This window comes from Tachypleus tridentatus, chromosome 6 (assembly GCF_004210375.1).
Source record: "Tachypleus tridentatus isolate NWPU-2018 chromosome 6, ASM421037v1, whole genome shotgun sequence".
NCBI lineage: Eukaryota > Metazoa > Arthropoda > Merostomata > Xiphosura > Limulidae > Tachypleus > Tachypleus tridentatus.
Genome location: NC_134830.1, coordinates 122,543,563 through 122,568,088, shown reverse-complemented (window position 1 = coordinate 122,568,088; position 24,526 = coordinate 122,543,563). Strand labels below are relative to the sequence as shown.

The 24,526-nt window shown below is 31.5% G+C and overlaps 1 protein-coding gene across 1 annotated transcript; it reads right to left on the bottom strand.

The window, feature by feature from the left end:
* Positions 1-6,566: 6,566 nt before the first annotated feature.
* On the bottom strand, positions 6,567-20,251 carry Chchd3 (Coiled-coil-helix-coiled-coil-helix domain containing 3). The gene is made up of 6 exons (XM_076507485.1): positions 20,086-20,251; positions 14,716-14,826; positions 13,831-13,932; positions 11,299-11,369; positions 7,676-7,811; positions 6,567-6,762 (listed from the first exon to the last, which is right to left on the bottom strand). The coding sequence occupies exons 1-6, from the start codon at positions 20,149-20,151 to the stop codon at positions 6,739-6,741; spliced, it is 510 nt and encodes a 169-aa protein (XP_076363600.1). The 5' UTR covers positions 20,152-20,251; the 3' UTR covers positions 6,567-6,738.
* Positions 20,252-24,526: the final 4,275 nt, after the last annotated feature.

The following is a 24,526-nucleotide window of genomic DNA, read 5'->3' as shown; positions in this document are numbered from 1 at the left end:
TCCCCCTTCAACAGTGAATGGAATGTATAGGGTGTTTGGAAAGTCACCGTGTAGTTTTGTCTGTTAATAATTATATAAGTGCACAGTGACTTTCCAAACACCCTGTACTAGTAAAGTCAGATGTAGACAAATTATATTTGCTGCATCAACAAGAGTGATTTGTTAATGCATAAGTATGTAACTGGAAGGTTTGAACAAAGAATGGTGTGTTGGAGAATCCTAATGAAAAGGGCACGTTTTGTGTTTGTTTGTTTTTTCACGGGAAAGCCGAATAAATATCATCCATAAGGAATCGTAAAGGCTGTCTGAAAAGAGTGATATTTATACAGAATTAGGTTGTTGATTTCTTCCCTAGATATTATTTATACACAGTGGGGAAACACGAATAAAATGGTGATACTGTTTTTAACTTTTTGGAATTCTTATTAACATGCATAAGAAATGGAGGTAAACAAAGTGTCACATTAGAGAAGTGGGAAAACACATATCCCTCATTACTCGCTGTATGTACATATTTCAATACATTCTGAGTATGGAATAAAATCGTTATCTTTGTAACCTGTGTAATAGGATAAGATCATCAGTAATAACTAGTGTGGATATACAGAACATTGTATAAAACGTGTAAGATTTCACATCATCATGTCTTATAAAACGTAAGTTTTAAAGCTCAGACTACTTTAAATTACTAAAGGTTTCTAAGGAAACAAACTGGGATGATACCCATCAACTTACAAAAATGTTTTCCAGAAACTTTTGAAACCTTAATTAAACAACCTTATATACAGTGCATGTTATAAAAGTATAGATAATTTAAGGAAAAAAAGGATGTATATATATTAACAGGAGACTTGCTGGTGGGTGGAGACAGTAGGTTTTTTAGCCAGTTTCATTTTATAGTTGTCATGAGTACAATGTGTTGCATACTTTCTTTCCCTTCATTTGGTAAGTGTTACTGAGAAGGAATTTAAAATGTATTTTAAATTTTTTGTGGTTTATTTATCAATTAAAATGGTAAACATTTTTTGACTGCCAAGAATAATCAAGGTTTTTAAAGATTTGAAAATAATGCAGGCTTTATATAACGGAGAGAAAAATGTAGTTGTATATAAGTTTCATTTTTACATGTAGTGTAGAGGCAAACACTTGTAGTCTACTAATTATCATTTCCACAAGCCTGTTTTTCTTATTGTAGCAGTAGTTACAAATCAAATGTAGACTAAAGTGTGTACTTTATCCAATTTCATTAAAGTGAAATGTTATTCTGGTAAGTATGCTACTTCCACATCTGTGCTGAAACAAATAAGACATTGTTCTAGAAGGTAAATGTTATGGTTTTCTTCTTTCTCTGCACTATAACTTATTATTTCATTATTACCATGAGAATCACATCAAATCAAACCTTATTACTTATCTCCCTGATGTGTGTGTAAATAAATCATGAAATTAGTATTAGTAAGAGTTGTGGACACTTTCTACTAATGTTAAATTCTAGTTTGTTATTAATTCAGTTAACCTGGACTCAGTTTTGATTTTACAAACCATGTTCTTGATAGTTTGATATGTGTATAGAGTAGAGCTTTCTGGAATATTTATGTATTTTCATTAGCATGAGGAACATTCTTCCATAATAACTATCCAACAGGCAGTCAACAGCACAGATAACCCTACATTTTGGCCAAATTAACCAATATCTGTGCTACAAATGAAAGATATAAACACCAGTTTTCCAGCTACTCAATGCTGTTATTCTGCATATTGAGATAATGTTATATTTTCCATGCATGTTTGTTTATCTCACGATTAGGCAGTAAAACCAAAAAATGCTAATTACTTAAGTTTCTGTGAAACACAACATGAAGGTTTAACATTTGTTTACAGATATGTCCTGCAATATCTTCAAACAGCAGACCTTTACGAGTTTTACATAGAAATAAAATTTGGGAAAAAAAAGATTCATAATATATTATACCAGAAGTAATTATAAAATGTATTATAAAAGTAACAGGTTTTTCACCTGTTAACTGCTTGTGACAGTGGATATCTCATTTCTACAGATCTTTTAACATACTTTATAACAACAGTTTTATATCATTACCAAAATTTATCACCAGTTTAATACATTCTTTCACTTCATATTTATTTTATGTAAAGTAAAAATTGTTTACTCATTATCTAGAGAATAATTGAAAGATGTTTTTATTAATTACTGAAAATGTGTAGCAAGGGATGTATTTTATATATTACCTTAACACTGACCTCAAATGAAAGTTGAATACAAGCATGACAGGTTTCCAATGTCTTCACAGTGTTAATCTTTGTTGATATGTTCTGTATCAGATTTATTTACATATGTACAAAACTTGGACTACAGTTTTACCTCCCTCTTCAAAGAATCTTGACAAATGACCAAGAATTTTATTACTGGTTAGTTGTTTAATTACTGCTGTCTTAGAACAGACAAACCCACTTAAAATAATATATTTCAGGACGGCTGGTATAGCTATTAACACTTTTACTGATAAAGCAGAGAACAATATTTTGACCTTCTTAGGTCATCTTCAGGTCAAAACATTCTCTGCTTTTAGTAAAAGTGTTGATACCCATACCAGCTGTCTTGAGCAACAAACATGTTTTGGGAAGAAAGTTTCAGGTAGAAATGTTAAGGAGATTATGATTAACCCTTTCGGTGCTGAATAACAACAACTAATGTTTAGCATGGTGCTGAATATATACGTTTGATACTTCAACTAATTACAGTATCAGTACTAAAAGCATGAGATCTCGACAATAACTCAATAAAAGTCCCTGAAATATTCAGTGATTGTACCCAATACTATACATGTTAAATTCAATACATAAGAATAACAGGAATAAAGGAAGACACCCTGATACACAATGAAGAAGTGCCATGTAGAGCACAATAATTTATTATAAATTGTATACAATTTGTGCAGCAGCCCATCAATAGTCTTTGTGGTTATGATATATCTCATGGCATGGTAAAAAGCGCATGGGGATACTGTTTGCAGAAATAATTAGTCTTATTTCTTTTCCATCCAGCTGTGTATCTATCACTGCAAACAGTACAATCAGGTTTGTGTTTTTTGTCCTCATTGTCTTTCCACCAAGCTGACCTTTATCAGTACTTGGTCTTCCTTTTGTTTGGCTTTGCTGACATATCCCTCCAGCAAATGTTGAATAATCTTGGAGATACTGGGTTTTCACCATTGCTCTTGCATTCTGCACAATATATTATATATCCATTAACAAGAGCTACTTTTCTAAGCCAATGGTAAATGGTAAAATACCACTTGGTACTTTTGTGTGGATACATAAAGGTTCCCAGCTTCTGGTCCATGATGTCTACTTCACCCATGTGTTGGTTGCATATTTCAGCAATCAGTGGTTTTGTCACATTTCTGTATCCACAAGGCTCTCCTCTGGATCAAATTATTTTATCTGTGGTGCCATTTGTGGAAATGGTCAATAAAAAATGCATACATTTAGTGTCATGCCAAGCACATGCTACCATATTACCACCATGCATAAATACTGGCAGATCTCCTTTGCGAAGATGCAATCTTGTAGGGTGGATATTTGATGGCACGTGTTTCCGCCCAACCTTAACTGTGCCACAAGCCTCAGTTCCATTCATCTAAGTGTTTGAATAAAGATGGTGAAGAATAAAATTTGTCCGTGAAGACTACATGTCCCTTATTCCAAAACTCCTCCAGTAGATTCAAACATGTAGTCTCTGCATCTGAGTATCCAGCCACAGGCACTATAGTATTTTTCCCAGAATATGTAATAATTTTCAAAGCATATCCAGATTTGCTTTCACACAATGCAAACTGTTTGATGCCCCATCTTGTGGGTTTTGATGGTAAATACTGTTTGAGATGAACTCTCCCTTTCAATTTGATGATACTTTCATCAATGGACAGCTCACGTTGTGGGGCATATACTGCAAGGTATCTTGATTCAGAGAGATTCATCAGATCCAAAATTTTCCACAGTGGATCATAATTTGGATCTCCACTGTTTGGCTAATCATGCTCATTGTTAGCAAAGTGCAAAAATGATGTCAGGATTTTGTAACGATCTCGTTGCATTATTTCTGTAAATGGCACACAAGTCAGCCAAAAGGAGCCCCAGTAATCTTCCAGTTCATGTTTCTGGCACAACCCCATTGCTATTTGTAGTGCAATATATGCTTTGAGTTCATTGACATTGGTCTCAATCCATTTCATAAAACAGGAGTAAGATGGCAATTCAGTGGTGCAGTCAAAATACTGCAAAGCATATCTATTTGTTTCATTACAAATCAGCTCAAATGCTTCCTCAGTAAAGAAAAGTTTGAAATACTGAAGTGGAGTGTAATTTGCTGTATCAATCAGGACTCCAGTGCGAGTGGTAAAATCTGGCAACCAGTCAGATTCAAAATTATCAGTGTCACTGTAATATTAACATGGAAAGTTTGGATCCTGGTTTTGGTCTTCAGGTTTATCATCATTTTCAGGGGAGCATGGGGCTGTGCTATACTAGCTGCTCCACCTCTCCTCTGACTTCTCCTTGTACCTCTGTAAATATACCCTCCTTGATCGTCCAGAAGGACCACCACTGGAAGTGCTAGGGGCATCTACAAAATAAAACAAAAAAAACTTGGACATAGAGATATAGCACTTTTCCGATGTTCCATGTATGTATGTTATATTTATATATTTTCTTTTTGACAATATATGAAAACGTAGAGAACTAGCCTTGGTCAGTCAGTTTATGCACTAAGTTATATGACCCTAACTACACCATGTGCTTACCTAAAGCTGGGGCAGGTTCCAGGCCATGTCTTCATTATCACTCTCGTTCATTACAAATAAGCTTTCATTATCATCTGGCTCAAACTCTTTGTCACTCTCTTCATTGTTAAAAATAATATTTATTACTTCTTTAGTGGTATAAGCTTTTCATTTCGGCATTGTAAGAATATTGTAAGTATCAACAGAATATGCAAGGAAGGCGTCTTCTAAAACAATGAACAGTATGATCTATACAGGCTAGAAAACAAAGAAATCGTGTGACCTCCAGTTTATACACCTGCTGGGAATCCCAAGTATACAATGAATACACGTGGTTCTAGCCTCAAGTGGGTCTAAAGGCCTGTGTGATTATGATAATTAGCCACGAGGGTATGTTGTTTATGTCTTGTCGATGAAGGTCGTTTGCCACGTGGGGCTTCAAGTCGACTGTGGTTGCCAACCATGCCGAAAGGGTTAAATTCATGATTTGTCAAGCACAATTACCTGAATTTCAGTTTATCTCTCAAACTTAAAATAGCATTTTTAATTATTTTTTTTTATATTACATGTGTAAGCTATTTCAATCATAGTTACAATTAGGGTGTAGTTGGTACAGTACAGTATAGTTTTAAAACTACAGTATATTATGAAACAATGCATGCCTGAAAGTAGTACACTGTGAAATAATGTATTGTTAAAAAGTTTGTCTGTATGATAGTTTTACTGTACTTCAGTGATATCTGGTGTTTCCAACAACTAATTATTTCATTCTCTGACATTTCAGCAAGATTCAAGCTGTAATGTCATTACTAACTATGTATGTGTTTCATAATTACTTACTCTTGTGGTGATGTAGTAAGTGGACTCTGAGGAGTGTCTTACAGTGTCATCATATAAAGTTATTTGTGAATGTATAAAACCTACACAGAAACATTTTCCAAAATCACAGTTAAACCCAGTACAGTACAATCCACTTATCGAGTTAATACAGGAATAAAGCTGATGGAAGTTCTTGCTTCTGCTAACAAGGACACCATAAACCTTGCTAAGGTTCTTGTCATGCCTTAAACCAAGTTGCTGCTTAACAACAATTTCATTCAGTCACACTTAATTCAAGTGCTGTCTCATAAGTAACATCCTCACACTTGTCAAGATGTGTGGTTCTACATTAAATTGCTACCCTCCACAGAAGCTTGTTCTAATAGAAATTAGTGTTGAGTACTGATGGCATTCAGGATAAACAATCAATAAAGGAGAAAGTAGATCTAAAGATGACATGGCCTGGAATGTTGCTTGTTTTACAACTGCAGCCATTATAGGAAGTTCTACAATCATACAGACTTACATATCCATTACTTTTAAAAGAGACCAATCAATGTTAAATTCCTCTGAGTCAGAATACTCATCACTCTGACACTATTAGATACAACTCACCTTTCCCACAAACTATTAATATCCATTTCAAGCTGAAACTGAAAGAATCAAACACTGTCTCTTCTGAAATAACCAGAGATGCTAACTAATCTTTGGCATTAAAATTCATAAAACATCTTTAAAAGCTACAACCATTAGTCACTGAAATAGTTATAACTGACAACCATTTGTTGCTGAAACATCTAATACAACTCTTGTTACAACACCTCTTAGGAAACATCTGAAGAACTTATTTACCTCATGAACAGACGTACCAAATGTGACTGTAGTAGCTTTATACGTATAAAATCCATAGTGAGGTTAAATATACAACAAGATTTCCACAACTCCAAATAACATGAAACTTCTTAAAAGAATCTTTATTCTGTACAGAGCATATAGCAATATTACAAGTAAACAAAACCCAATTTACTACTAGAACAACTTCAATAAATTTGCAGGTCTTTCCAGTTTCTACTCTACTTCACCATTTTGATATAACCTAAATTTCAAGTGGCTCTCAATGCTACCCATGGCTGGTTAAAACTCCCTGGAGAAAAGAAAAGTACTTATTAGAATTTTGTAGTTCATGTAATGAAAAGTGTCTACAGTATAATACAAGCTGTATATCATGAAATAAATATCAATATATTTATGTCAGTTTTAAAAATCATCTACTGGACATTTTAATTAATTAAAATGTTATTAATAGTTTTAATATCTTGAATTTTTGGGCTAACAGATACATTTAAATGAAATTATCTTAAAAAGAAACAAATCAACTATCTACAATAAATAAATAACACCACTTTATTTTTATAATTCTTTGTTGGAGTCCATTAGTAAAGATAGTTCGGTAATTGATATTAACAAGTATACGAAAAAAAATATTTTGAACAAATAAATTGATAGTGTTGAAAGTTCAAACTGTATTAACTAACTATACATTCCATCACCACCAAAACCAAAATTAACATAACTTAATGTAGGGATGATTATACACATATGATGTGAAACAGACAATGAAATATATCCTTATATTCGCTATTAAAGTAGATGATATTGTATTAACTGACTTAGTGTTAATTTCTTTATTTTTTATCTGTTTATAAAGTTATAATATCAAACACATGCACGTTAAAGATAAAAATGGTTACTGCACTTGTAAGTATTAGCACTAAATAGCTATTATAAGTTCAACTGTTACAATAATAAGAACTGTGATTCATGTCTGATGTAATGTAAAGTTTAAAGACTGCTTTAGATTACATTTTTTATATATAAACTCTACACAACATTGTTTTTATTATTCTTTTTTTAACCTCTTCACTAGAGTAAAGACCCGTGACAATCTTGACATTACATATCTGTATATATAGAATATGTATATTCAGCCCACCACAATTACCAACAACACCCGATTAATTATGTGTAAGCTATACTATACTACTATTTACTCTTACCATTCGAACACGATCAACACACTGTGAAAAAGCCATTACTTCTTTAGAACAATTTAGAGGAGTCTTGGCATTATCTTGATAACACTTCATTACTTTCTGTTCATTTCCTTCACAGACAGGAGCATAAGTCTGCTTTCTAGAAGAGAAATGCTTATTTTAGCAGAACTGACTTTGGAGTTGTTAAGCAGAGCCGCATTTATGTATAAACAGCTAGGACTACAGCAGCAAATTTAAGAAACACTTAATGAAGGCTGCAAGAAAAATTTGATGAATTCTGATTGTATTTAATACAGGGGCTCCAAAACTAGCCTCACCAAATCAAAATATAATTTACAAGCTCTGAGGAACCATGTGGTGAGCCACATGGTTTAAAGATATAACTAATAGAAAGGTTTCACTTTTGGCAGAAGAAATAGCTGCCTATGTTAACACCATGCCTGACTGTAGGTCTTATCATGAGAAAAAATTTCTTTATTTTAAAATTTACAAGAACTAATTAATATTTTTACAAGTTCTATATACACAAGGAAGATGTTCAGATGCAGAGACTTGGGTAATCAATATTCTATCAGTGATCACTTACCAAATCTTCTACAATTCACTAATATTAAAGACACAAAAATTTATTATGTGAATTGTGTAGTTTTATGTTGTTTTTCAAAATAATAGGATATTTCAACAAAATTCTGTTACTAGGTTTATTCTTTTCATTTTTCAGTCTCCACTATAGACACTTAAATATTTTACCCCAAAAATTTCATTGAAACCATAAAAACTATGCTCCAAAAAACATTTCAACTTTGCATGTAATCATATCTATAGCAACAGTTCATCTCAGTAAAGGTAAAAAAAACATTTAATTTAGTTAATAAAATTAACTATGGTACTTTCTTTATGGTCTTTAGCAACTATACTAGTGGATATGTTAACTATGGTACAGGATCTTTATGGCCTTCAGTGACTATTCTACTGGATATGTTAACTACGGCACTTATGATGACAAGAAACCCACTTGAAGTAAAAATGTATTCTAAAGACAGGTGTTAACCTAAAGATGACCTAAGAAGGGTCAAACTTTGTTCTGTACATTATTTTAACTCAAATTACAATACCCATATCAGCCATCTTATGAATACAACTACATACTGAATCTTCTTGGCCTTGAGTGACTATATTAAGGGACAATTTAACTACAAAACTGGATCTTTACTGGTTGATTGTTTGGCATTTTATGGCACAAAGTAATTAGATTATCTGTGCCAAACAACTGGTCGAAAAAATTAAAAGTAAAATTATTAAAAAATGTAAAAAGGAATCATGTGAAAACAAAGGAAAGTTTAATTTTTGAATTAAAAACTTAAATAGCATTAAAAATGCTAATGGCTCTTAAAAAACCAAAAATATTTGTAAGGTGGACAGTGTCACAATCCCCAATGACACTGGACAGTGTCAGGGGTAAACCTTGGGACAAAACATGTCTAAAATGGTGCTGTTGTTGAGAGTTGTAAAAACTGTAAAATGTGGCTTATTGTGACCTGAGTGTCACACACATAACACATTGGTGCACCAGTCCCAGATAAAAGAAAACGAGTTAAACTGTAACCAATGCGTAATCTAGTTACAACAATTCCTTCTTTCTGATTCTTACAGAAGCAAGACGGTCAAATCCAATAGAGGGTTTTATTTGGAAAAGCTTGTTTTCATGTTGTTCACTCCAAGTCGACTGCCAACTGACATGGAACTAACCCTTGAATACTGGACCATAGTCCATGTATGGAACAGGTACAGCAGTGGTAGTGCCAGAGCAGACAGACTTAGCTGTAGTGTCAGCAAGATCGTTTCCATGAATACCAACATGGCCTGGGATCCAGAAAAACTGGATAGAAGTAGATGTCAAAGAAAAATGGGCCAGTAAGTTTTGAATATTGATGAGAGCTTACATGAAGTGATTCCAAGGCCATAGAGAACTATGTGAGTCGGCACAAACAGTACAATTCGAGTACTGCTTAGCTTCTATGTGATCCAGGGTAAGAGATATGACATACAGTTTGGCAGTGAACACAGAAACTGTAGAGGGGATTCTGTGCACAACCATCAAACCATGGCCAAGCCCACAGAGTCATCTGATTTTGAATCATCTGTATAAATGGGAATGGGAGGATGATGTGAAAGATGTTCAGAAATAAAAGACGGGAATTCCAATCAGAAGTATGCGAGCGCTGATTGGCTGACAAGCACTGATGACATAACTATGGATTCCCCCAAGTACCCAGTATGGAGAAGCACCACACTCAAACTATTGATAGACGTAGGTGATACAAATATTTTTTATTATTTCAAGCACAAACATCATTATCGCAAGTAGCCATTTGGACTATGTCTTTTATTTATTTTCAAAATTTATTTGCATCTCACTAGAAATTTTCTTTTTACCCCTTTTAAGCCATAGGAAAACAATTTATCACTTTATTGTATAGGCCTATATAATATATAATAATTTGAGAGTTGCAAAAAGTCGTAATATTTGTCTCTATGAGTGTATAGTCATAATGTATACACCAAAATCCCAATGATAACACTCAAGTCATAATGGTTGGCATCTCTGCTGGTTAAAAACAGTCAGAAGAGTAGCAAGAGAAACAGAAAAGAGATGGCACAGCATCTTGTAGTGAAAATCATCAGGCCCAACTGATGTACTGCCAGACTGATGAAGGGCCTGTTCGAGTTCTACCAATGTAAAGAGGTGATTATAGTCATAGAGATGATCAGCCTGAAAGAAAAGATGATTGCTGTGTCTGAATATTGATGGTTAAGAAGGTGGAGGATGAAGTAGAAGTGCTAGATACCTGGCAAAAGCTTTTACTGAGAGTATATATTGGCAAAGTGGTGTGTTAGGGTTGGATCTCTCAACTAACAGGATCCTCTCCTCCCCTTCACAGGTCGCCATGCACAGCAAACACATGGGTGGATGTTTAGGTCCCAGAAAAAGTAAACTGAAAAAACAGTACCTTCTCTGGGAGATCTCCCTCACTATGCACAAGATTTTATTGTCTTGAAAGATTATATTAAAGGATATATTAACTACAATATTGGATTCTTATGGTTTTGATATATTAATTAATATTTTATGGATTTTTATCCATTATCTCATCATTTTCAGAACTTTTGATATCCATGTCCCTTTTATTGTATGGTTTCTTGTATGCTCCCTCTTTTTGAGTCAAGTGGTCATATGTAACACATATACACATTAAAATGTTGTGTGTTATAGTAATTACATTTTATTTTCATAATTATAAACACATTAAAATGGTAAACTTTGCATAATATTACTACTGACTGCCATAATTGGTAGTGCTCCTCCTCAGATAGATGCTCACACATTCCTATCATGTGATAGTGAAATTTCTTTTACTCTAAAACCTTATCAATAATACTTTCATTTACAGGGATCTTGAACACTTTTTATTGAGGGGGATAAACATTATATATCATTATTACTTCCTTAATATCAACATATAAGTAGTACCATAATACTTGACACAGTAGTACTCAAGTACAAATTTAAAGTGTCTACACCTTTGACATTGGATAATTACAGAACAGTGTGCTAAGCTACTTACATGTACTTCTCTTCAACGTCTACCAACTCTGTATAGAACTTTGTTTTCACTAGTTTTGATAATTCTTGATTCTGTCAAAAAAACAAGAATCATTTTACAATGAAGCTATGGAAAACAAAAAACCACTGTTATCAACTGTGGATCTTTACCCAAGGTTATTGCTGTTACTTTATACCAAGGAGCAACTCTGGTACTAAATAAAATCATATTCTTTACTTTTGTTGGCTATAAAATGTAGTGTCTGATTGGTTATTGTTTTTCTACCATTTGAAGAAAGTAAAATCTTAACATCAATGGTTAATTCACGTCTTAGTTATGACACATCAGCTGTTTACTCTATGAGTAAAATCAAAGGTAGTTAATTTCACATAATTGTGTGTGCTGTATAAGTTATCAGTTCAATAAACTAATTAAGTTGGCTCCTAGGTTTGAATATTGGAGAAATAATTTTAAGGCTTGCAATTTTTTTATCCAAACTTTTTACAAGTTGGACCAGTTTGTGTCTATCAAAAGATTAAACACTACCAAGTTCCTGTGAGAAATGTTACTGTAACATTTGGTAAAATGAGAAATATTACAAACTGATATAGAATGATATACAAGAATTTTCTCCTTTGCTAGAGAGAGAAAAAGAATGCCCAAAGAAAATTTGAATGAAGATAAATGTTAGAAGTTAAATAAAATATATTAGACTAAACTAAAAAAAAATAAAAAATTATACTATTTTTACAAACCAACCAACAAATAAAATCAACATACAAAATTCTAATTTACTATTCTATATTTATATTTATTGTATTAGCAGAATATGAAACATTATAAAAACTAATTCCACAAGTTTGTTGCTCAGTTAGTTAAATTGATACATTCATGTGTTAGACATGAAGTACAGGCATCACTCTGTGTGTAAAGATGAAATGTCTTGAATTATGAAAACCTGAGAGAAGATCACTGGATTTCTGAAAAGCAATACTTGGTTAAACACAACAATGAACCAAAAATCTGATATTAAAAAAATTACAAACATGTCAGCTATGAATACTTTTATACCTAAACAGATTATAATTTGGCAGGATTGTGGAAAAAAAAAAAGATAAAATTATTTTGGTTACAAATTCCTTCTGTCTTTACTATATTCAACAGCATTACAAGACAATGAACAAGTTAGGATTATTTAATGTTTTCTCCAAGAATCTGGTTGTTTTGAAAGCTACTTTAAAAATCAATTACATAATATTAAGTGTTCAAGGCTTTAACATGTTAACAGAAATAATATTACAGTTTAATGTTAGATTTCAATAAAAAATAATACAGAATAAACTGACAAGTCTAGATGTTTTAGTTTATGTGACACTTCAGGTAGTAAAAATTGTTAATGTAATTATATTAATTTAAGAATTATTGTTTGATGTGTTGTTTGACTTCCTGCTACATATTACATATCAACATTATTTTAAAGTAATGGTGTTATCTTGGAATGTCATACCCATGTGTTACCCTATAGGACATTTTTTGAACCATCTGGAAGAGTTAATTTGAAAAATGAAACCTCAACCTTTTAATTATATATGTATATTACAACAACCAGCCAGCAGAACTGTGAAAAAACAATCTAAAATAATGTATACAGTTACAAAATCATGTATTATTTAAATTATTAAAAAGAAGATGGATTATGAGTAATATAATTCTCGATAAAATCATATTGTTACAAGATCATGTATTTTAGAATTATTAAAAAAAATAAGATGGGAGAGGAGTGACATAATTCTTGATACAAATCAAAGTTAGTTGATGACAGATTTATATTTGTATGTCTTCAGCAGAAACTATTATGACCACAATCAGCTATAAATGGTGTGTTGTAATGGGATTTCGGAATATTGTGGGTTCTAGCACTCAGATCCTAATAACTTACTGAATCTATAGTTTTCTTTCCAGTTTTACACCTGTTGTTTCAATTATGTCTGATAGAGGGAATATGCCCAATGAATTTTGTTACTAAGTCATCAGATATCTACACTTTAGAATTATACTGTTCATACTTCATAAATGTTCTCTTACAGTTTTGCTGACACATACATCCACAACAATGTTTGTAATTTCACAAAATTATCTCCTCAGGGCTATAGAGGGCTGGGCAATCCTTTTAATGCAGTTGTAAAGTATTATATATAACATATTATGTATGTCTTAGTTTGGCACACAAGATAAACTATGTGAAATTATTTTTAATTTGTTCTTCATTGTCGTGTGAAGTTGGAGTCAGATACTGTCAGTGTATGGTATTCAGTGAGTAATAAATATGAAGTTACAGTTATCAGATTGTGGTTGTTAATACTGAAGCATGTTATATAAAATTACAGTTGTCATATGTAGGTCATTAAGAGTGAAGTCATAGGAAATTAGTTATCAAATGGTGATGGTTAACACTAAAGCATGTTATATACAGTTGGCAGATGTAGGTGGTTAACAGTGAAGTCATAGAAAATTAGTTATCAGCAGGTGGTGGTTAACACCATATGAACCTACATGTTTTTCAAGTTCTTCCACTTGTAGTTTCCAAGAATTTTCAGTTTGTTGTAGTTCTTTCTCTCGCTGCTGTCTCCATTGAAGGTTATCAAAAAATGGTGCCTACAAAGATTTATTATAGGTAGAGAGACAAAATCTTTGTCTAGTCATTTAATATACTTCTGTCAAGATAAACAGAAAACACTGATTTATTAGCACAATGTACTTACCACCTTTCTCTTTCATAAGGCAAAGTTTACTAAATATTTTCTAAATATAATATTTAGTGACTCAACTGTATTGGATTACACACGCTATTACATACTAATTATTTTGTTCCTTTAATTAGAGTTATTTAATTAAAATTCATTAAATTGAACAATTCAACAATTTGACAAAACTTACAAATATATAAGCATGTATTTTAACCCCTTATACAAGACACAGTAACATGCTAAAAACATCGTACACTTTTCCTGTGTAGTGATGTTTAAGAAAGTATTTTAACTAATGGAGAAACTTAACATGATGCATGAAATGGAAGACCACTTGAATAATTTAAAATAAATACTTCATAACCAAAAAACAAGAAACTGTTGGATATTTGCATTTTCTTTCTTATATCTATTTCCACACACAAAACTTACAACTAATTTACTAAGGTTAAAGTGATTTCTCTAAGTACCTACGTAGGCAACATGCTAATAATATCAGTAATATTTCCCTAGTAACATCATACATTATCTTTAAGATATAAACATAAGGACGTTCACAAACATTTCATTTGTATGTGCCATACAATACTATAAATAATTTAAAAAATGTAAAGACAAACAGAATTAAATATTTAAAAATACATGGAAAGTATATCAAATCATTCTTGGACAATCCACTTAATTAATATACCAAAGAAGGTTCTGATCCATGTTCTTCATTCTTTTTTTGTGGTCCACTTTTCACATCTTCCTTCTCTTTGTCTTTCTCTCCTCTTAATCTGTGGACTACTGAGTCAGATATCTGTGAATGGAAACAAACTGAGTACCTTAAAATATCAGACATCTATGACATATCAAATAAAAATGATGCATGTTTCCTGATGGCAAAATTTTCCAAACACAGTGAATTTCAACTTTCAAAAACATTGAATGTGTAAATTATAATCAATGTGATTTAATGTAACTGTCTGATTCTGATGATAACATGGAATGTCTACGTTATAAACAACATTATTCAATGTAAATGTCTGATCCTGTTGATAACATGGAATGTGTAGGTTATAAACGTCACTTAATGTAACTGTCTGGTCCTTTTGAGTACATGAAATGTATAGGTTATTAACAATGTGATTTTGTGTAATTGTCTACTTCTTTTGAATACATGGAATGTGGAAGTTATAAACAATGTGATTTAACCCTTTTGCAATGGGCTCAGTATAAAATATACAAATTTGTCTACACATTTACACACATTAAGCATTTGCAGTATAACTTTTATTAAGGTCTGTGAATTTTCACAAAATTTGGTAGACTTTTAGTAAAGATTACAAGGTTTTTGTCCACAAAAAATCAGATTGTTTAATGAAATATTTTTACTAAAGATTTGTTTGTGAAAATAGTCTGTTTCATTACTAGTCTGAGTGTAAAGTGATTTCATGTTATGATTAAAAAAACTATTTTTTGTCTCAAAAATCTCAAATATTTGTGTAATATCTAAAACCTAAATACATTTCAAACATTTGTTTTCCAGTAAGACTTTATATGTTATCTTATATACTCTTACTATGTAGTGTCTGTCACTTAACCAACCTTGTAATCATTATAAAAATATTAGGAAATAAATATAAATTATATTTTTTTCATTACTACATATTATAACACAAAATAGAAATGTTTAATCTGAGTATATTACATCTCATAATGTTGTATTTTAATTAGTTGTTAATATGCTGACCTCTGGTGATATCTAGTTGACACTGCATAACTTGCATTTGACATGCACTCATGATACATATCACGTAATATACAACCAACCTTTAGTCTTCCCTGTCATGGCTGTGCTTCAGTGTATTGGTATTTGGTAGAGGAAAACACACACACACTATTACTATTTACAAATGCATTATTAAACAAATTTGTCTTAAGATATAGAACAATAAATCTAGGAGTAAATAATTACCTCTTCTCACTACAATCTTTGAACTTGATTGCTGCTGGACATAAGTTGCTAAACCTTTTAAAATGTCACATGTGGAGGATATCAAACGTACTTTTTTTTTTTTTTTAGGTTTTATATATACAGTTGGATAACCAAATAATCGTAAATAACTATACTGATACCATAAAATTCCACCATAATTTATTAAGCTTAGTAACTAGAATTTATTTAGATTTTAAAAAATACGAAACTTCAAGCAGACTACAAACATAACTTACCTTCATAAAATCTTGGTTTGAAAGAGCATTTTAGCCTTTTCACAAATTAAAATGGCTGCAAAAACTGCAAAGTGCATTTTAAGCTATTAATTGGTTAATCATGTCACATATTGTAGTAAGAATATATATATATATGAGGGACTATTTTAAAAAAGTTGAAAGAGTCAAATGTAACCACCATATCTCAGTCAAATAAAAAGATACAAGGTTCTTGTTTTATATTTTAGCTTGTTAATATTTGTAATTTCAGTTCCTAATTTGTACAAAATTATAGACTTAGTATTTTGACATCACAAACATCTAATTTTAAACAGTACTGCATTCAACATATCACATGACTCACTAAAATATATATTTAGACATGTTTTTTAATACTTTTAAATTAAGAAATTAACTCATATATAACATTAAAGTTTGTATTATATTCTACAATTTGATATAAAACTTGACATAAATTTATAATATTGTAGTTCAATACAATTTGGAATGCAAGACAACAAACATAATGGCATGGACTTTGAACTGTTGTGAAAGGGTTAATGTAGCTGTCTGTTCCTGTTGCATACATGGATTGTATAGGTTATAGACAATGTGATTTAATGTAACTGTCTGTTCCTATTCCACACATGGATTGTATAGATTATAAACAATGCAATTTAATGTAGCTATTATGAACATGGAATGTGTACATTATGGTGGGAAAGATGAGGGACTGCAACTACTTCAAAGCTGATGTAATAACTTTTAGTACTGTATATTACAAATATTCCCTACAAGTATAATACACTGTCTTTTACAATTGTTGATATGTATGTGTGAATTTTAAAGATTTACTTTTATTTGGTGAAAATGAAGACATAAAAGAGTCTTTAGAATTTAGATAAACAATAAACAAACATTCAGGGGAAAAGTCTAAGTCTTGAAATTTCTCTGTTTTTTTATTTATTATTATTATACTTTTATAAACAATGTCACATTATTTTGCTTTGTTAGCTTAATGTATCCAATAATAACTACTAAACTGGCCAAACTTTATAAGATATTATTGGGATTATGGCCAAAAATCCACAAATGGTTAGAATACCTAAATAATTAAGGCATGTATTCTAATCTTGATAAGTAAAGATGTAATAAATGCATAGTTTACTAACTATACCAGCTTCAAATTTACTTTTGCTCCAAGTAGGTATCTTGCTCTGAACACAATTAAATATTAATTTGGTATAGATTGCCTTCAAATGATTGAAATCCATAGATTTTTAATAGCCTTTAAGGAAAGGTTTTATAAATATTTGAATGATAACGGTTGACTTTGAATTTTGATTCAGTGAATGAAGCAGCAGTTTACATGAGGACTGAGAGTTCTCTTGTTGTTCTGTTTGATCCACCTAGTTTTTATTTTCAGAGCACATTTATTCTGAATTAAAAGGAATTTATTATAAAAACTCCCCATGTCTGTTGTACATCACTTAACTCAATATATAGATTCACTAAATATCCACCTTATCTGACAACTTCTAAAGTCACTTTATGGTAATTAAGAACCAACACTGTTTTTGTTAACATGTAACAAACAATTAAACCTCATTATGCAATGATCATTCTTTGTCAAATGTTTCAACCCTTAGAACCATACACACACTCATTAATGGCCAGCAATATATCTAAAATGGCATCCTCTGATTTGCTGTCTTATCATTTGATATAAAAACCCATCTTTAATAACTTCATTTCTCTCCCTCACTATGTGACTTTTAAAATATTTTAATTAATTTACCTAAACTTAATATCTTCCATATTATTATATCAGTATCAATGTAAGTAAGAACAAATAATCCTCATCACTCTGATCAAAAGGCCTATAGCAACTGCCAATTAAAAACATTCTTACTTTAGTTGAAATAATGTATCTAGATTCAACCTTTCAAATAAAATTTTACATTTTTAATCTGTCAAAAGCTATAATCCAGCTTTTATATGAAATATTTCTCCCTTTCTTAAAAGAGCTGTCAGTATTAAATAATTTCATAATCTGAAATTTCAAAACAATTCAAACTCTCCAAATATGGCTACATTTATATAATTCCCATTTTATCACATTCTGAACTCATTTTCAGTTCTATGTATAACAAATAAACATACTGATCATTTTACTATTTTTATCTTTTAACCTAACTGATGTATCTTTAAAACTTTTAAACTTCTTACACTCTTAAATCAAAGTTCTCTAGATTCACCACAGTGCAAACTTAATAAATATTATCATAAAAGGTTCCCAAAACAATTTATTGCCAAACGTGTTAAGTGGCACCCATCTTCTGAATAATTCACTGTTACCATGAAACATATCCTATAATTTCAGCCAGTAGACCTGGTGCCCAAAGCACATCACTAGTAATCTCTCATTTAAGACACAGATCCTATAAAGTAGGTCATTACAACATCTAGGCTTATAAGGTATACACAAATGTTTGTTTATATATTTAAACTAGATATTATAAATCTGTTTGCTACTTTATTTGTTGTAAAACTATATCATACATATATATGAATATAAAAGAAACACTTTATATGTATTATTATTGCAGGTGAAATTCGAAAATGACACCAGATTAAATTATTTTAATTTCTCACACACTTGGGCTAAACCTTTGATAGTTTTTTATACTACTGAGCACCTATTTGCATTTATAGTTTTTAACATCCTTCACTACTAAAACACACTATAACTCAGAATATTCCTTGATTCAAGAAATTAGCACTAAACACATTCTATAATATCCTGTAATTTAGCACCTGGTAAGTAAATTTTGTTCTGTTAACATCAACATAGAATATTGATCTATTTTGTTAAAAACAGGGTATATTTTAAAAAAAGACTACATGTTATGACAACCAATATGAGTTACAATCATACAGTCTTCTATACGTACAAGTTACATAAACTGACATTAAACTATCTCAACTTATATAAAGGATCTATGACTTAAGTTAAAAAACATTTAACTTCTGTTCCTCCTGCATTCGTCATTACACATAAATTGTGACAAAATAACTACATGATTTCACTTTTCACTATAAGCAACCAATAGTTTACATTTATTAGACTGATACATGAATGTTAAGTGAACCTGTCTCCATACCCTTAATTTGTACTTGAACTATCATTATGGATTCTCAATTTTTTGCTAACCTTGCATCATTGCCTTTCTCTTAAGGAAAATAACTTTCACATTAACTACCCATATTTCACGTCCTTTACTTCTGTCCCCCAGTGGCTCAGCGGTATGTCTGCGGACTTACAACGCTATAAACCAGGTTTCGATATCCATTATGGGCAGAGCACAGATAGCTCATTGTGTAGCTTTGTGCTTAATTAAAAAAAAAAAAAGCTTTACTTCTAATCGTAATCTGCGTCCCTCCAATTTCTTCTTATTTATACTTTGCAAGTAGCTACACAGTTTATTATTTCAAACGTAGAATTTCAATCAGTTTTACTTCTCACGTTCTAGTACCGATATTCAATATTACTTTATTACAGTATTGGACTTACAAAGAGACTACGAGAGAAAAGCCAAGACAATAAAATTAGTTGAAATAGGTTAGGCCTCTGTCCCATTCCAATTCCACTGCTGCTTACAACGTTAAAACTACACAAACTAATATTAGTATACTAATAATAGTACCAATTACTAATAGTACTAGCCCAGTATTTGGACTACAGTATATATGACACTGGAATACTGATTATACAGCGATAGTGATAATTAATTAGCATGAACATGCCTCTGAGATAAGTTCAGATACAACACAAACTGATTGAATAATAATATTTATTGTATACCTTTATCACACCACTAGCATCATCGTTTACAACTGTTACTCTACGAGTACTAGAAGCACCACCCATCTCAATTACTTCTATCACTCTATAACAATTTCTTGGTGTATTAATATGAACGAACCAACGAATTTGTATGACCCTTAGAAGTAAAGAAGCCACAGCGCCCTCTACTAAAAGTTTAAAATATTTTGTTTATGTAACTAAAAAGAAAAAAAAAAAAGCCCACTTCTTTATGTTAGCTACAAAGAGTCTGAAATCACTTTGTAGAGATCTGTAACTGAATATTACATTCTCTCTCATGGTCCTGAACCACTTATATGTATACAGAGTGTGTATTGCACAGCTACAATCTATGCACGCTATGTATCATTTGTATATTGTAGATAATTATTATATATATTGTACCAGACTAAAGTAGACTCGCCTGTGTTAACTAACATGTTATCTGATTCGAACAACAGCGATGGCTATTAATTACGTGATATATATAACGTGTTTTTTAATTGTTTGTAATATTTTTGTATTTACTATTTAGATGTTCAATTTCATTTAATATTAATTTATTTTTGTGTTAAAAATTTAGTTTGGAAATAATTTTAAATGTTTTATTATATTTCTAAGCTGAACAATCCCAGCAGAAATATTTCACTGTTGACACATTTCATATAATAGTACGATATATTCATATGGACCAGTTACTTTACATTTCATAACATATTTAGTTAAGGAAATTTCAGACGTATATGTTATAAATCACGACTGATTTTCCTCAGTAGCACAGCGGTATGTCTGTGGACTTGTATTGCAAGAAATCGGGTTTTGATAACCGTGGTGAACAGAGCACAGATAACTCATTTTGTAGCTTTGTGCTCAATTCCAAATAACAACAATGATTGATTTATATATGTTATGATATTGTACATTTATTGTAATATATAATAGTATTGTATAATTTTGAATAATATATCTATAATAATAAAAGGCCATGTCTGTGGGTTTGTTTTCGACTGCCAAAACTCCAAGATAAAAGAACCTAGAAACCTGAAATTTTGCACACATATTAAATGTAAGCAAGGAAAACCCACAAAGAAAAGAAGTGGTTTCTTATATTACAAACAGAAAACACATAGACTATAGACACTCACGTGCGCATCCTATACGTTTATTTTAATACCTACATGTGTTTCACTTTGATGTTTGTTTTTGAATTTCACGCAAAGCAACACGAGGATTACCTGCGTTAGCCGTCCCTAATTTTGCAGTGTAAGGTTAGAGGGAAGGCAACTAGTCATCACCACCCACTGTCAACCCTTGGGCTACTCTTTTATCAACGAATAGTGGGATTGACCGTCACATTATAACGCCCCCACGGCTGAAAGGGCGAGCACGTTTGGTGCAACGGGGACTCGAACTCTTGACCCTCAGATTACGAGTCGAATGCCTTAACCCACCTGGCCATGCCGGGCTTCAGTTTGATGCATGTGACATATATTGTTAGGTGTGTATTACGCAAGTCTCGCCTGTTCTCTAAATTTCTAAAAGGTCTCGAGAGTAAGAATCAACAATATCTGTTTTACGAAAATGCTAGCCTGTTTCCGAACACTGTTGAACGTTCAAGAATCTTGCATGAGTATATAAAACAGACGTGCAGAGATATAGTTATTATTATTTTGTCAACTACAGCTAGTGTACTATAAGCCTCGAAAATTTTATTGTGATTAACTCTTGATGACGAGAAACCCACTTGAAATAAAAATGTATCTCAGAACAGATGGTATTAACATTTTTACTATTAAAGCAGAGAACAATGTAAAAGTATTAATACCCATACCAGCCGTTCTGAGATACAACTGAGATTAACGTTTATTAATCGGAAAACTACAGGATATGACCAGGAACGTTTATAGATTTCCAACGTTACAAACCGTTTACCTTAAGAGAGTTAACTTCGGACGCTAGTGTTTCTACGAGGACATTAAATGTATTCATCAATAAAGAGTCAGCTTCTGAGCAGTGCGAGGCCAATCAAGAAAAAGCAACTAGCTAACCTAGGCGAAGCGTAACGATATAAACTCAGAATTAATTTGCTCGTTGCGGACCTAGACCATGGATAAGATATTCAATTCTAGACCAAAAAGAAGGCTCGGTATAGATTGCAAAAGATTTGTATATAAATCAATAATTGCATATTATAAATTATATTGTTGTTTGTATATTTAAATATATATGTTAAGAAAAAAAATAGTGTATATCAGTCTACCATAAACTTGATACATATCAACAATAATGTTCTAAATTCAAATTTTCGACTATATGAAATCGTAATGCATAATGTATGTAACATAATAAATCAGACACTTGTCCAAGATAAATTATAATACGTAGCATAGCGTTTATCTCTTATGGGATGTTAAAAGTATTTTAACTATTATGGACTGTTACAGTGGTTTTTAACGTATAACCCATAAAAAATGTTGGAACATGTACTATCACTCCCACCCAATAGTATACCTTAACACGACATTTCATAGCTAACTGACATAAATGAATGATACAAAATTAAGCTTGACCAACAAATAGGATGTTATACTGTCTTGACCATTTTCACTCTTTTTTTTGGTACAGTGTGTTCCAACAATGGTTTTATATCATTGTTTAGTAATAAAAGTATAACCTAATATTGTTGTTTAACGTCTATATGTTATAAGTAGAAAACGAAATGTATACATTCTAAAATTGTAAATATATTTGTTTTCTAATTTAGAAACTCCATTAATTAAACAGGTTTGTTGGTTATTAGTTACGTTTAAGATGTGATGACTATTCACAAGGAAGGTTATTTTTATAAACAGGCGTCACTCCATAGAGGAGAAACAAAAGTATGTAGGTTATACTTTTATGATAAAATGGGTTCATAATATACACACTTAGAATAAATCATCCTAGAAACCCTAAGGAAGCCAGGTACTTTCGCTAGTTATATATAATTATGTTTACACAGAAGTTTGCAAACAAAAATCAGCTAGACTGAAGAAATGAGATAAACGGGTAAAGTAAACGGTCAGTTGAAGTAACAGAGAAATTAGTTCATTGTTATAGTAAAACTGGCAAAAAATAGGCAGAACAACCAGCTGTTAGAGCCTCCACTGATGCTAGAGCTGGTAGGGTTAGGCAGGTTACAATAATTGTATTCTTGACTAATTTGGCCCTTGGGTTAACGCTTCTTTTCAAACTATGAAAATTTTATTCCGATATTACAGCGAAATAAAAAGGATTTCAGTAAGAAATCCATAATATAGGCAATTAACGATACATTTATCTATAATAAAAAAATAACACAAAGAGAAACTTAACCCAATAAATTATCTCGCGACCACAATTCACACTGTTGGAGATCCTCAAACAAAATTTCTAACATAATGTTCGTATTTTGATTTTTACGGTTAACAAATATCACTGTTGTTTCTGAAATTGAAAACATCTAATAATAGACCAAGGCTTGAAATAAACTTCAATGTACCATATACATATACATGTACTATAACATGTATAGCGTATTGATTATATTTACTGAACCTATCTGGACAGACTAGTAAATATATATACCGGGACTGTTTCACTGTCTATGCTTCGGCTCATTTTCGCTATCGAGCGAAATCAGTCAGGTCTTTTAAAGTCGTGTGGTCAATAACAAACACTCTGAACAGCTGACAATGTCCTTGGTATCCCGTGTTACTGACATTTAAGTTTTATTATCTGGTTCTCATTGTATAATTCTCATTATAGAAACTACTATATCCGTTGTATCACCGTAACAGCTGGCAAAGTGTCAAGTGGTTCAGATACATCAATAAGACACTATTGCATCCTGAGACCTGAGAAGTTGAAACACTAAAACCCTATTCAAAATTCTCACTGAAAAAATATATCTTTCAGAGGTTTTCTCGAACAATTTCAATACATTGGTAAAGCGTACCTTTCAGATTTAAAAAAATTAAAACAATTTTAAAATAAGAAATACCAGTTATAACAAGCAACAGTGACACACCTATTTGGTTACAAAAACGCTCAACTCCTTAAACCTAAATCGAATAATAATGAATTTGACGTTTGAATCTAGTTACCGTTATGTTCAACTTTATGTTGACATTATTATTTTCATGTATAGCGAAAATTTTATGTTTTATGTTTAGCTTCTAGAAGATGCTAACGCAGCTAACCGGTAACTAAAACGTTATCTTGTGGGGAGTCCAGCCTTGACCCCCAGTGGGTCATCAGTAAAATTATGGACCGTAACGGACTTATGACGATGTTAAAGTGTTTTCATATCATACATTTAATTAATTTGTTCCATGTTTGTTTAACGGACTTTCATTACTTATTAGTTTACAAAAGTTTAATGTGAAACTTGTGTATATCGAATAAAAACATTACATAGTTT